Source organism: Miniopterus natalensis, chromosome 2 (assembly GCF_054644295.1).
Source record: "Miniopterus natalensis isolate mMinNat1 chromosome 2, mMinNat1.hap1, whole genome shotgun sequence".
Lineage (NCBI taxonomy): Eukaryota > Metazoa > Chordata > Mammalia > Chiroptera > Miniopteridae > Miniopterus > Miniopterus natalensis.
The window spans coordinates 104,474,445-104,489,650 of NC_142082.1; the positions used below are offsets into that span (position 1 = coordinate 104,474,445).

At 53.5% G+C, this 15,206-nt stretch overlaps 1 protein-coding gene across 1 annotated transcript in view; it reads left to right on the forward strand.

Annotated features, from left to right (window-relative positions):
- CACNA2D4 (calcium voltage-gated channel auxiliary subunit alpha2delta 4) overlaps positions 1-11,567 on the forward strand; it is a 112,706-nt gene extending 101,139 nt beyond the window's left edge. Inside the window, exons 30-38 of the mRNA XM_087813751.1 lie at positions 4,570-4,640; positions 5,026-5,101; positions 5,561-5,613; positions 5,877-5,932; positions 6,251-6,271; positions 8,903-9,020; positions 10,299-10,411; positions 10,649-10,731; positions 11,463-11,567. Of these exons, the coding sequence (XP_087669877.1) occupies positions 4,570-4,640; positions 5,026-5,101; positions 5,561-5,613; positions 5,877-5,932; positions 6,251-6,271; positions 8,903-9,020; positions 10,299-10,411; positions 10,649-10,731; positions 11,463-11,567 (696 nt within the window). The remainder of the gene's footprint in view (positions 1-4,569; positions 4,641-5,025; positions 5,102-5,560; positions 5,614-5,876; positions 5,933-6,250; positions 6,272-8,902; positions 9,021-10,298; positions 10,412-10,648; positions 10,732-11,462) is intronic.
- The last annotated feature ends 3,639 nt before the right edge of the window (positions 11,568-15,206 follow it).

Sequence of the window (15,206 nt, forward strand, 5' to 3'; positions counted from 1 at the left end):
TACTAGAAGCAAGTTACTGGGTCCAGCTTACACTCAGGGGGTCTGGGCTTCCACAAGGGCCTGGCTGGAAGAGGCTAGGGCCATTGTGAGCCATTTCAGGGTTATCCACCCAAACCTGCCCCACCCTAAGCACACCCAGTGTCACCAAAGGCCGCAAGCCTGGGCCTTCCCCCAAATCAGTCCTTCCTGATCCCCCCTTTTTTCCCTAGGCTTCAAAGTGTGTGTGAGGGGGGAGAGGGACCAGCAGCAGCAGCAGCATCTGGGAGCTTGATAGAAATGCATTTTCCCAGGCCCTGCCCCAGACCAAAGGAATCAGAAACTCCAGGTGGCCCACCATCTGTGCTGTTGCAAGCCCACCAGTGATTCTGGTGTGTGATGAAGTCTGAGAACCACTGCCTAGGCCTTCATGCCAGTTGTTGTGGATCTGGATGCACTTTCCCACTGGGCTAATGTGCTGAAAGGTCCAGGCTATTTCTCATGCCTGCCAAGGTCCATCCAGGTGCCTGGGGAGAGAAGCCTGTCGCTGCTCCAGTGCAGTGATTCTTCCCAGATAAAGTCCTTCCCAGCCCTTCCTCACAGGGCCCTCCTACCCCACAAAAGGCCAGTGCAGAAGCCCAGGGCAACCCTTGCAGCCTGCCTGAGGGAGGGGCACTGGGCTCTCTCCCGGTCCTTTGTTGTGCCAGGCCTGATGAGTGGATATTTGGCCCCTGGGCCTCTCTTCCAGCTCAGGACTCGGTGTTATATAAAGAACTACAAAGGACAGGATCACAGCCGTCTGTTTGGGGCCTAGAAAGAGCAGACAGCAAGGGCCAAGAGAGTGACAACAGCTCTGTGGATCTTTGTAATGTTTACAGTGGATCTGTCACCTTGGATTCGGGGACTCTGAGTCCTGTCATGTGCCTGTGGGTAGCACCCACACACGGGAACTTCAAAATGGACCTCAAAGGGGCAGCGGAGCTACAGAATCAGACACCCCATAGTGGTGTCTCTCCCTAAGGGCTTGAATCTCTCAAAAGACGAAGCACCTCCTCCCTCCCTGTCCGCAGCCCACAGAGCCAGTGCCTGCAGGGCCCTCAGACCAGGGCAACCCCTTCTGCCCACACAGGGCCTCTGACTGAGGGGCCCTCCTCCTTCCCTACCTCCGCAAGCCCTTTGTCCTCGCTGCCCACATGGCAAGGCAGGCTGTGCTCAAATCAGTCCCGTGCCGTGGGTGCAGTGGGTGACATGGGTGCAGGAGAAACCTCCCAGCCCTGCCTGTGCTCCTGAACTTGCCCCTTCAGCCCCCCATTCCTCACCGCCCGCCTCAGCATGTCTCTGGGTCCCCGCGTACTCTACCTACCAGGGGCCAGGGCACCCTCACTTGGGCAGCTTGAGCTGGGTGCCTCCCAAGTGAAATTCAGCAGGTCACCTGAGCCTCGAGACGGCGATGGCAGCAGAGGCTCTCCAGGAGTGCAGAGCTGGTGCCCACTCCTCCGGTTTCTTTCCCCCCTCGCTGCAGTGTCAACGGCACTTATCAAGGGAGGGGGCCCTCAGGCGAGGCCGGACAGCAGTAAGGAATGAGAGGATTGGTCTCCACTAGGAGCCCACACAGTGATTTCACTCTGGTAATTCATTTACTCCTCGCACCCATTAAGATGAGTTTTCCTGTTTTTAGAGGAGAAACTGAGGCTCTGCCTAGATAAGGAGGCCATATGACATTTACTCCATTCTGACACCCGAGTGGATCTTTGCCTTAATTCTCCCTCTGGTCCCCCTTCTCTCCGGGGTGACAGACTCAGACAGGCATGCAAATCAGCCCATGCCCAGGAGCTGCTGACAGTCAGCAGGATGCTCATCAGTTCTGCCTTCTTGGCTGCCACCTGCCCACCTGCTTCCTGCTCAGGGCTCCTGGGAGTGCCTCGCAGGACCTCCCCTCACTCCCACCTCAGTACAGACTGGAAACGCAGGAAGCCCCAGGCCCTTGGCTCGGCAGCCCAGTGGACCATTGCCTCTGTGTGAGTTACCCTCAGGGAAAGCGGAGCCCTGCCTTGTGTGAGCAAACCTAGCTGGCAGGTAGAGCTCCCAGAGCCCCTTCAGAGTCTGTGGCTGTAAAAGGCCACAGCCCCCCTGCCATGCTGGGCTGGGTGCCCCTCCACATTCAGCCTGAGGGGGCTAAATTGACAGGGTACCCAAAGTTGAATGTTTGGACCTTGGCTTTGCAGATTCAGGAAATTCGATCAATTCATCTATTTGAGGTACTGATTCACGCTAAGCTCAAATGAAACTATCAGCTAGGAATTGTGCTTTACTGTCAGGAACAGCATCCCCACTACAGTGACTTAAGCAAATTAAAGGCTTATTCTCTCACTTAAAGACTGGACGAAGGCAGCCCAGGCCTGGTATGGCATGGTCACCAGGCGCCCCATCTTCAAGATCACAGCACGCACACAGGAGCTCCTGCTTTCTTGTCCACTTTCCAGACAAGAAGCGGGAGGGCAGCAGCCCTGAATGAGGAGCCCCTCCTGCAGTCGTCGCCCTTTACACAGGCTCCTGGAAGTCCCACCATGACTTTCTTCACATTTCATTGGCCAGCCCCAGGCGCAGGGGAGCCTGAGAAATGTAGTATTTTAGCTGAGCATATTGCTACCGTAATTAAAGTCAGGATGTCCCTGCCAAAGAAGGGGAAGGTGGGTATTCCCTGCCGAGTGACATACCCCCAAAGACAAGTTGCTTATTTACAGAGGAGGATACATTTTTTCCAGTGTCTAGCAGCTTGTCTTCCTCTCAGGGAACCCCTTCTTGGAATCGAGTATCTAAACAGCAGGGGTTTTGGTGAATAAGCCTAAAATTACAGAGGAGAAGGGGACAGCCTCGTCAGGAGCCTCAGTTCCACCTCCCTGCCCTCTCCCAGGGAGCAGGATTCTCACCCCGTCCGTTCCTTCCCCGTCTGTGCGCTCATCCCTTCCTTCAGCGGGCGTGCCCTGAGTAACAGCATGAACAGGACTCTGGCGGTCCCTGGGGAGCAGAGGTGGACGTCCCCCCTGGAATGCCGCTGTGTGGCCATGCAGGAGCACACACCCAGAGCCTGGAACAGCAGGAAGGGAGCCCCCGCTGAGAGGGAGCCCTAACCCAGGGGGCCTTCAGGTGGCTCAGGGCTGCACCTGGAGGAGCAGGGAGGATCGGACGCCTCTAGCCTTCCCGTTGCCATTCTGTCCCTGGAATGCCCGCGGCTCCTCCGTGCTGTCCCCCTGCTGTCCACTGCCCTCTGCAAAGAAGCCTCTCAGGCCTGCCAGTGAGAACGCATGGGCCTTCCAGACACAGGGAGGGCAGAGCTCAGACAAGTCTGACTCTCGTTTTTGTCCTGTGAGCTTTTGCGGTGAGCCTGTCAGTGTCTCGGTGCAGAGGGAGGAGGCATTCCTTCTGCTGGAGAGGTGGGAAGAGGGGCTTCTTAGAGGAGGAGGAGAAGGAAAGCCCCTGGGAGTGAGGCCTGGGGAAGGCCAGTCAGAGCAGGGAGAAGAGCCGTGGTCCTAGTGTCTCACTGTCCTACTGGCCGCCACTTACCCAGCATCTGCTGTGGGCCAGATGCTTGGCCTGCACTATCCCCAATCTTCCTAACAACCTGCCTGTGAATCAAAAGCCAACACCGGGACCCCAGCTCTCTGGGCCATGCTGAGGGCCAGCAGGAGCGAGAGGCAGAGGGGGAGGGGCAGCAGCGAGGCTGGGCCCCCAAAGCTGCACCGCAGGCGGGACGAGCTGGCCTTGTTGGCTTGGAGGACGCCCAGCGCATAGTCAGGCGCTCACCTGGTGTCGGTGGTCTGGATACTGAAGGGGGGATGGAGGGAGGGGTGTCCTGTTTCAGGAAACAAAGAAGAGAGTGACCCTGTCCCAGCTGAGTGTGAGGAAGACCGTCGGCTACAGTGACTGGGGACTGGGGGAGCCCAGTTACGAGGGCGGAGTGGCTGCAGAGAGGACACTGGCTTAGGTTAAGTCACTATTCGTGGAGTCCGGATGGTGAATGACAGATCTGCAGGAAACGCTGATTAATTGGAAAGGAGGAGGGACGGCAGGAGGGAGGGGAAATCAAAGGCAGCTCCAAAGTTCCCAAACCTATTTATTTTAGTTGGGTGATAAGGATATCTGTGTAAGAGACCGAGCACCGCTTTGAACCTCTTGTGACCACGGCGCACCGAAAGAAATACATTTCACATCTTACCCACCACACACACACACGCAATCAAGTTTTCACAAAACCATTTAACCTTGCCGCAAGTGATCCCACTGATTTGTTCAAAGGAATCTGTACCTTGAAGAAAAAAAATGTGATTACAGCCCCTAGAATGATTTCATAGACAACTAATGGATTGCAACTTAGAGTTTTAAAAGCACTGAGATGACAATATGGGGGGAGCAGGTTAAAAGGAGGGGAGGCGTGGAATGGATCCAGCTTTAAGTATGTTGAAAGGCATCTGCAGGGAAAATCCAAGTGGCAGCTAAAGTCCAGAGCTCAGAAAGGAGCCCTGGGCCAAAGTGGGAGGTTTAGAAGTTCTCACCCTGTGCCAGCTTTCTCTTTCCTCCCCCCCCCCCCAACAGATGGGAAGATTTCTGGGGGAGGTGGACGGTGCTCTCATGACCCAGCTGCTCAGCACGGGGGCGTTCAGCCAGTAAGTGGGACGTGTTTCTCCCCCATCTGAATACTCACAGAAAAGGCAGGATCTGGTGCAGATCTCGGGATCCTGACCTCAAAAACCCAGAGTGAAAGCCCCAAAATGTTCCTATGCAACTTTTCTGAAGCCAGGGACTTGACAGGAGGTGGTGAGGGACATAAGGACATGTGGGTCCCTAGAAGGAAAACCAATTTGCTATTCATTTCTTTAAAGCAAAGTACAGAAACGTAATTTTTGGCGTCTCTCTTCTGATCTGCCCATCCTAACTCCTGAACTGTCAGGAATCTGGGTGAATAAAACTTGGCAGCAGACCCTCCTGGGGCAGGGGCAGGGGCAGAGGCAGGGGAGGGTCCAGACACCATATTCTGCCTCTGGCTTTCAGAGTGACCATGTACGACTACCAGGCCATGTGCAAGCCCCCGAGTCACCACCACAGCGCCGCCCGGCCCCTGGTCAGTGTGAGTGTCACCCCAGACCCCCTCCACCAGACAGCAAGCCCCCACCTCCCCTGAAATGAAGTTACTAGGTCCCTGGTTTCATCCAGCCTCAAGCACCTGGCCTCGGGGTCCCTCTTGACTCTGACCAAAAAGTCCACTCCCAATTTTGCCTCCCCCTATCCCAGCCCTGCAGGGCTTGTCTGCGGGTCCTCTGGCAGAGCAGTGCGGTCACACAGATCGTCAGGGCCCTAGAAGCATCACCAAGAGGCTCCTCAGGACGAGGTGCTGCTTGACCTTCTTGATGGGCATATCTAACCCAGGCTATCTGGCCTGCATATGAGTTTCTCAGATAACCAGCTTTCCAGGCTTCCCCAGCTGGGAAGGGGTGGGAGGGCAGCCGGAGGGGGTGTCCCGGGGTTGTGGTCTAATTCATCACTGCTCCCCAGCTTGGGGCTAACAGTTTGTCCCCCTTCTTCCCAGCCCATCTCTGCCCTCCTGACTGCGACCAGATGGCTGGTGAATGAACTCTTGCTGTGAGTGGGGGGCTGGAGGGGGTACTTCACACAGATGTGTCTTCTGAGGGGGCCCAGAGGAGGAGGGAAGGTCCAGGAGGAACTGTCCTCTGTGTATGGGGCCTCCTCCTTCCTGCTGCTGCCAGGGCCACCTCTCTGCTCACCCAGAGACCCTCAGGCAGGGGAGAGGATGTCCTAGAGAGCAGGGCTGGACCTGGGGCCAGCTGGGGGCTCTGGTGCCCCAGCGCTCAGGTCTCAGAGAGAGTCGGTGCTTCGTCCGACAGCTTCCTGCTGGAGTGGAGTGCCTGGGGCTCCCGGCATGCAGACCACGGGGCTGAGGGTGAGTCCGTGCGGCTGCATAACCGTGTGTTTGGGATCAGTGCCATTTCAGTCAGCTAACTGGAAACCTATCCCCTCTGGGTGGGTGACAGAGGGGACGGGCTCTGGGCAGTTCATTGCTCGCATCTCATCCTGCTTGGTTTCTCTCATCACCTTCCCCTCACTCCTGGCTCCCCTCACCTCTGTGTGGCATCACACCATCTTGGGCCGCCACTGCTCCATGTGACATCATTCATCCCATGTGACATCACCACCGTGTGACATCCTGACCTCGTGTGACATTATGCCTGCCCTGTGCTGGGCCTCATGTCCTGGGCAGCCAAAGCTGTCTTCCATCACTGTAAGTAGCGCCTACTGCAGAGCCGAGCCGGGTGGGCAGGTGGGGAGAGCACGGAGCTGCACAGGGCTCGCCCTGAACTCTCCGCTAAAGGGGTGCATTCGAGAGGGCTGAGCTGTCCCCATCCCTAAGCACCCGACTCAGGGGACCTCCCAGCATAAAGCCCCATTCCTTAGGGGTGCACTGACCTCATCCCACCCAGGACAGTCCTGCCCCAGGGAAGACGGAAGTTCAGCTGTCTCCTCAGGTGAGAATGTTTACAATTCCAAGAGGAAAGGGTTATGTGGTCCAGTGGCTGTGACCACATGCAGCTGAGCAGCCACCAGGTTGCCCTGTGGCACACGGACAGTGGTGCCTCCAGCTCAAGTGTCCCCTGAACCCTCAGCTCAGGGTTGAGGGGGTGGCAGGCAGAGGCCTCATCTAACCACTGGGACACGCCTGGGATAATATATCTCCAGAGGATCTTCTGAGGACAGTGTGTCCCCAAAAGGTCTGACCACAAATCAGAAATGTCCTGTCAGCCAGCAGTGACTCGAGTGAGGCCACCTGGTCTTTACCTGCAAAGGGACATGGTCACTTCCAGCCCCTGGGTGGTCCCCGGCTCCTACCTCACAAGACTGTGGCCTTAGCCGGTTTTGCTCAGCCCCTGTGCGCTAACCCTTTCCCTGGTGTTCTGCAACTTCTCCATGGCCTGGGCTGCACACCCCACCCCTTCTTTTCCACAGTTTGGCCTCCTGATGAAAAAATCATTCGCACTGTTGTCCTCTCTCTGGCCTGCTTCACCCCTCCTCTGCCTGCTCCCACCGCTGGCCTGCTGGGGGTGCTCGGAGCCCCAGCTCACGCAGCCAACCCCTGGCATGTTTATAGACTCCTTTTGGAAATCACACCCCACAGTCTTCACAGGACTGCTCTGGGGACAGTTCAGTCTCTGGGTGTTTGTGACAAGAACCAGGAACTAGGTGTCACTACCTATTTAGAAACAGGTCCCTCCCCCCCCTGCATGGGAACACAGGGTCTCTGCCAGCAGCTGCGTCTTACAAAACCCGAGAGTGACCGCCCTAATTCCACCTGTTTAGAATTTCCCTCTTCAGGCCCCTGCCATGGAGCTCTTTCCCTCCCTGCCCAGCAGGCCTGGTTCGGCCAGTCACAGCCATGTCCTTGGGGAAAGAGCACTGGGCTTAGAGTCCAAGGGCCTAGACAGGGTGCAGCTGTGTGACCTTGGGGAGGCCACTTGCCTATTGTTCGCATGGTCATTCTTGTTATCACTGAGGTGACTCACCCATACAAAGTGGCTCAGCTGACAGGGTAGACAGGCCAGACTGAACCAACCCCACCGGGTGTGAGGCCAGTGTAACTAGGCCCGGAAGGAGAGGAGCCAGGTCTCGAGCATCTGCAGGCTTTAGCCAGGGCATCCAGTCTGGAATCCCAAGGGGCCCTGGAGAGCAAAGCTGCTCAGCAGCCACCCTTGAAGGTCAGTGTGACCATGGCTGAGACCTGACCATGAGTGTAGAGCCCACGCAGAACGTCATGGTTGTTCCTCTAAGCTGGGACAGCTCTGCCTGCAGACTGGCCTCCCCTTGTCATCAAGGTCTGGTGGGGGTTTCTGGGTCTGGTTGGTAAGGAGGCCTATATAGCTCCCCTACTTACCTTTGTGTGGCCCTGTAAAAGGTCACATTTCCACAATGTGGGATAGGACCTGCCCTGCCTATTTCACAGATAGGCTCTGAGAACAAAAGGAGAGGCGTGGAAAGTGTCTTGAAGAAATAGAGAGAGTACTGTAGTAACAAATGACACTGCTATTTTGAACAAAAACAATGACCTTCAGCCTGTAAGCTGGCCCTGTTTGCTTTTTGCTTGCTCACCTCAGGAGCAAACATGGGCCATCCAGGGCAGGCTGCCAGGGACCCTACTTTTCTTGTGCTGAGTCCTTTCCGAGTGAACTCAAATGCACCATAAAGATGCACTGAGGCCCCTGCCCAGCCGGGAGCTGGCCCTCGCTGCTCTGCTCTCTCACCATCAGCAGGGACAGGGGAGCAGCCCTGGGGCTCGTCCAGGCCCTGCACTTGCAGAGCAACCTTAGTTGGACTGAGAAAATGTCACCTGTCCATGCTGAATTGGAGAGTCATGGGGTGAAGGGACTAATGTCTGCCCGAGCCACACCTGGGCACTCTGATCACCTCTGCTTTCCTCTCAGACTCTGCACATCAAAATTCAAAGGAGCCTTCGAGAATGCGCCCTCCTTCCTCCCCCAGCCCCAGCTTACAATGAGGGTTCAGGCTCCCTTAGGCAGGAAGCGGCTTTTCCAAGATCAGGGGGCTAGTGTGTCAATCACACATCATTGACCCCCAGGGCACCCTGAGGCCCAGTCTGCTGCCCTTTCCACTGTGGGCCACTCCACTCCTTTGATTCCGTTCCTTTTGCCTCTCTATTTTTCTCCCACCCCACCCCTCCATTGCATGTTCTGAGAGCTTTCTGACAAGGGAGCCATCTGCAAGCGGACTGGGGGCATTTCACTGTGTAGCTGCCACACCGGCCCTGGAAGTGTTGAAGCCGAGATCCCTGCAGGCATGACATCTATGGCCCTTCCGATTTGAAGATGCCCTTTCTCCCATCCGCACCTCTGTCTCCCCGCAGCCCACAAGCACAAGAAACAGGACATGCTGCAGCCCTGCGACACGGAGTACCCCGTGTTTGTGCACCAGAGGGCCATCCAGGAGGCCAATGGGATCATCGAGTGTGGGGCCTGCCAGAAGTAAGACCTGAGGCAGCTCTTCCTGTCCCCAGTCTCAGGGCAGGGCTTGGTCAATCACAGGAAGGCGACTCTAAATGGGGAGGAAGAAGGGGGTGCTCTAAATGAAAGGTCACGCTCCGAGGTCTTTGTTTCCCACTCTCCTTAGTGAAAGAAACACAAGCCCAGGCAGAGGGTATGAGGGAGGAGGCCAGTTGGGGACAGTGAGCAGTCTGCTGTGCTACGTTAGGTGGGCTAGGAAACGGTGGTCCTGAGGCCAAATCCTCGTCAGCAAGCCCACCCCCACGCCAGGCCCCAAAGCCATCCCAGAGAGAGGAAAATGATCCCACAATTCAATGTCTGCCTCACTCATGCCCGCGTAGCAGCTCAGTGTCAGGGCCTGCAAGCTGAACTCCACGGTGAGACCTTGGAAGGCAAGGGTAGATTTGAGGACAGAAACAAGCCAGCTCTCCAGTTTTCTTGGGACTATTGTTACTTGTGCACTTAGCTCAAAGGCTTGTTGTGAGGATGAAGTAAATGGTATGGTGCAAAACAAAGACTTTAGGGCGGACTTGAGTTTAAAAGGTGGCTCTGCTACTTCCTAGCTGTGTAACCTTGAGCAAGTTACTTAGCCAATTCTAGCCTCAGTTTTCTCATCTACAAAATGGAAATAACCACCTCATGCAGTGTGGTGAAGCTATGTACACATACACATATGTGTGGGGAGGTGCATAAAGCCAACCACCCCAGAGGAAGTGCTCGGCGAGGGGCAGCTGTTATGTAATACACCCAACCATGCGCACAACAGGCTTCTGCTGTCCTTCACTCCCTCCCTCTTCTCGGGACTCCTGGGCAGTATGCAGGGGCACTGTGCCACCTAGTGGCCCAGGCTGGGCATTGCATCTTCCCCCACCCATGGCCTGCCCCCACCGCATTCGCCCAAAGCAAGGATAGACACATGTCCCTATTTGCTTGTCACAGTCCTCATTTATGCCTGTTGTCCTTGCATATATTAATAATAACTCCTTTCACTCTCAAAATTTTTACAGTTTGGACTTCCTCCCCTTCTCCAATCTGCTAGGAAAGGAGCATTTGCAAAGGCTTGAGGGTAAAATAAGCCAATAGGACTGAGTCAGTTGCCCAGAGCTGTTCCTGTATCTACCCTGATCTGACCTTCCTCTTGGCTCCATTTCTTCCCCTGCTACCCTAACTCTATACTCGAAGCCTCCAGTGGGGCCCCCGCAGAAGCCCAGTGTCAAGCCTTCCATGGATTCCATGGCCCCTCCTCTCTCTTTGCTGCAGGATATTTGTGATGCAACAGATTCCCAATAGTAACCTTCTCCTCCTGGTGACAGACCCCACCTGTGACTGCAGCATCTTCCCTCTAGTCCTGCAGGAGGCTGCAGAAGTCAAATATATCCTTCCAATCTTCCAGGATGTGAGGGATGAGAGTGCAGGAGAGATTGAGGGGTTCAGATTTTGAGGCTGAGGCCAACCTCCCTCAACACCACCATCCCACTCTCCCCTACAAAGCATCATTATTTGTTCTCCAGCCCTTCTCCAGGCCCCTGGGTGCTGCCTCCTGACCCACAACTTAGTCTCCAGAATCAGCTCCTGTCATGGGGTGTTTGCCTTAACAGTGAATTCCTCACATAATGCCTCTATCAAGTGTGACAGGATGCGCTCCCAGAAGCTCCGCCGGCGACCAGGTTCCTGTCACGCCTTCCATCCAGAGGTGGGGCTGGAGGGAGGTGAGGGGTGGGGCTTGGTCTCATCCCAAACCCTCAGCTCTGTGGCCGTGCCTACACACCTGCATACATGAGGGCATCTGGACCCAGGAATGCAACTGCACGTGGAAACCTTCATACATGTGCATCAAATACTAAGTCAACCAAGATCCAAGGGGGCTTCTACACAGTCCCAGTCCCAGGGTTTGGGCCCTCAGTGAATCAAAATACAGCTTCCCCATATTGTCCGCATTGCCACTACACTTAGCTCCAAGTTATCTCCGCAAACAGGAGGAAACCATTATGTGCAAAATACTAATGGTGACCGACATTTATTGAGTACCGGCCATGTAGCAGGCCCTGAGCTGGGTGTTTTATACACTGTATCATCTTTGCTGGACATGGCTGCCACAAATAATCTGCATCAAAGGTGCTCCCAGAGTCAGTGGCTTCCCTGAAGTCATTCTAAAAGGAAGACCCCACAGCCACTCTAAGACTGGGGCAAGCAGAGAAGTCTTTAGCCCAGCTCAGGGGCTGAGTGTACAGCCTCTGCTTCCCCTTAAAATGCATGGGGTCTAAGAAAGGGGGCAGTGCTTCCTCCACTTTCTGAAACCTCCCTTTCCCCAGTTTTTTGGCCCCTATTAGTCCCAGAGACCCCCGCCCTACGCCTTGCCTCCTCTGGCTGGAGTGGTCACCTCATCTTGAACGCTGCCCTCTCATCTCTACCCTGCGTTCACAGGAGAATGCCCAGGACTGCGGTGGCACCTCAGAAACCTCCGTCTCGCTCCCCCTGCTCCTGCTGCCTCTGTGTGCCTGGCTGTTGCCACCCCAGCTGCTGCAGTGACACCCACCGAGGCTGACCTCGGTTTTGACAAGGTGATCCTTCCAGAGACATTTTAAAGAGTTAGCAACTGACGTGGGGCCCAGCTCACTCCAGTGGGGTTATCACAAAGGTCAGTGGTCATCTCAATCCTGAGCTAATGGGCCCTGCCTCCTGAAATTGCCAGATGGAACCAGAAACCACTTCCCAAAGACCTTCCAGGGTGCCTGGAACCACTCACCCCGTCTCAGTGGGCATGCTCCCATCCTTCTTACCTCCTCTTCAGGAGCCCAGCATGAGCTCCACTCGGACCAAGACAAGAGGATTTAGTTCCATCTACTCTCCAGAAGTCCAGACCCAGCCAAAGAACCTCGTTGGTCTTCAGTAGAACCCAAGGACTTAAAGATACTGAGAGAGAGGAGAGGAATGAGACCAATACCAACAGCAGAAATGAGACAAAGACAAGAACAAGCCCCCACCATAAACACTGCTGCCTCAAAGTGAGATGCACAGTGGAAGCAGCTCAGTTTCCTCCTGCTGCTCAAAATAAGCTCTAACTCTGTGTGTGTGTGTGGGGGGGGGGGGGGGGGGCAGAGAAGTGAATAGTAATGGAAAAGACCCAGAATCCTTTTGCACCAACATGGTTGCATGTGATGTCTGCAAACTATTGCTATTAAAAAACTTCTAAAAACATCTTTGCAAAGCCCTGATGTAAAGGAATTTTGCATCTCTCTGAGAAAAGGCCAATAGGGTAAGATGCACAGCTGCTGCACTGGAAGATAATGTGGGTTCGAGGGAGGTGGCAGGAGTGGCTTTAGTGGAGTAGAGGTCCCAGGGAAGAGCAGCCCCTCACAATGGCATGGGCAGGGGTCTCCAGAGGGCTTCTCTACACTCCCCAGGAGGTCCAAGTCCCATGATGGCCTTTTTCTGGCCACTGATCTACAAAAGAAACCACCTGGCTCCGTTCCTGGGGTGGAACTTTGGGGAACACTTCAATTTGCCGGGCAGAGTATACTGGGAAGGGAGCTATATTTGGGGAGTCCCTCCCCACATACACACTCCTCCAGGGTCTCAAGGCCCTGGAATCTCCTCTTCCCTCCCCCTCAGACCTAGCTCCTAAGAGACAGCGGTCTCCACTGTGAGGGCAACATTAAAGGCAGAACTGTGCAGAAATTCTGGGGTGGCCTCAGATTCTTCAGTTTAACCAACCTCCAGTGAGGAAGTCTAGCCACACCCCATAATCATAGGCAAGGACAGGGCACTGGGCCTTCAGGGACCCTTCTTCTCAGCCTTCTACACTTCAAAGTACAGGTTTCCCACCAGTAATTGGCCCCACTTCTCTCTACAGTAGGCCAACTCAGTAAAACCCATTCATTGTATTTGTAAAATACCTTATGCTATCAATTATACAATGTTACTTCCATTACCATTTGTCTCGCAACCATCCTGTGAGGTAGTCATGAACAGCCTGTTTACAGCTGAACAAACCGAACCTCAGAGAAGATAAAGAACCCACTCAGCCAGTTTAAGTGGCAGAATAATGCTAGGAATAGCTAAGGTTCACATGTACCAGGTGAAAACTGGTATTAGCCCATTCAACCACCCATTGTCAATACCTACTGCAACACCAATTAGCCCATTGCAACACCCCCTGAAGTAGGTACTCGTATTAGCCCCATATTACAGACCAGGAAACTGAAGGACAGGGTTGAAAACTGGCTCCGAATTATTAGAAGTGTTGTGAGGTTGGAATGTGACATTTCTAATAATGTGCCTAACTACTATTACCTTGTTTTGTGGAGGAGGGGACGGAGAAATTCCAGTTTGGATGCCAGGAACAGTAGGCAAAGGTCACAGGTGTCTACATGGTGGGGGGTGGGGGTGGGGAAAGCAGCAGGGAGCCCTTTCTCCAGGCCCCTTGGCTGTCATGGTTCAGAGCTTCCCCACCATCCTGTCAAGATGACCTCATTGTCGCAGGATGAGCACTTTCTAACCATTGCTCCAGCCCCTCTCAGCATGGGCCATGGCCACCCACATGCCTTTCTGTGGCAATTATAAACTGACAGGGCCTCCAACAGCATCTGACCTCAACTACTGCCTCCCAGACACCAACTGCTAGTCTCTCTAGGACAACCCAGTGTTGTCTTTTGAAAGACTTGCCTTCCCCACCCACCCCGAGAGAACATTTTCAGGCAAATTTATCAACTATTTTAGCCATATAATTTAAAAACCAAGCTTAGGAAGTGCTGTGGCAGATCCTGGCCTCATTTTGTTCTCACAATCCCCATGCCTCTACGTGGCCGGCAGTGGACTGTAAGATCTGGAAATCTCTTTCAGAACCAATGGAACAAATGACCATGCAGATCAACTAGCCTTGCTCTTTACCTGGGAGAACAGAATATTCTTTTGAGCTTTGCCTTCATAGGTCAGAACCATTGTTCCTTTCTGCTGTTTACAAAATCACTAAAAGGACAGCAGGTGGCAGCCTGGCTCAAGCTAAAGAGCCATCACCTTGCCTTCAGAGGAACAAAGTTCAAAATCACATAATAAATGACCAGTGTCTGGGGTACAGAATCTTGAAACCCTTTTCTTATAAATGTTGCACATCTTTGGATGACCAAGAATTCAAGGCTGCTGTCAGATCCTCCTCCCTCAGTACAGGGATATATTAACTGAATTCACCTAATAGTTTTGTGTATTTTAATATTAATGCTTTCAGGTAAAATGCTTCTACAGCCACTTCATGACGCTACGTGAAGTTCTGGTTCAGGAGAGCAAAGGAGTGGACATGTCTTAAAATCAGAAAAGTAAATATTGGGGGGGGGGGGCACAAGGGATGTCACAGAACACAAGAGGGAGGTGTTAGAGCAAGAGTTTGACAGAAACGCCAGCCAATCACGATGGGAAATTAGAGAAATGTTGATCTGTAAGAGCATTTCACAGAAAGATGCAAAGGATGTTAGAAACCCCATTTTAACAGGTGAGAAAAGAGGCTGAAGAAATGACTTGCCTGTCACCTTTCAAATGGCAGAGCTGGGGCAGAGCTGGGCTCTAAACCTAAGGCTCTATTTCTAGGTCAGTGTAGCTGGCAGGGGAGGCTGGTGGGCAGTAATGAGAGGCTTTTGTGGTCATGCAGCTGGATCCCCGCTTCCTTAGGTCGCCAAGTCCCCTCTATGCCTTCACAAGCAGAAGTTACAAGAACCAGATTGACTTTGTTTCACCAAATCAAATAGTTGAAGGCAGAAAAAAGTTAATGCATTAGGATACAGGGAGTGGTGGTCCATAGTTCATGCCCACTGAGGGAATACAGAATGTGCTGTAACTGAAGCAAAATATTCGAGGTAAGAATATTATTTCTGGGGTAATTTTAAAGCAACACTGCTCAGAGGCTTCTCTAGACCTACCATTCTGTAGTCAAAATTCAAACTTGGCCTTATTATTTCCTTCACAATATCCAGAGCTCACCCGAGAAAGCAAGCATATAGACAGCTTGTGCAAAAGGCTAGGAAAAAACGAAGTTATTTGTAGGCATCACCTTATTCTTCAAAGGCAAAATGCAATCCAGTGTTCTCTACGAATATGGGAAACCCTTAAGTATTATCTATACTTAAAAATGAGAACTCAGAGTGGACACATTATCCCAATACTGGAAATTCTCTGCAA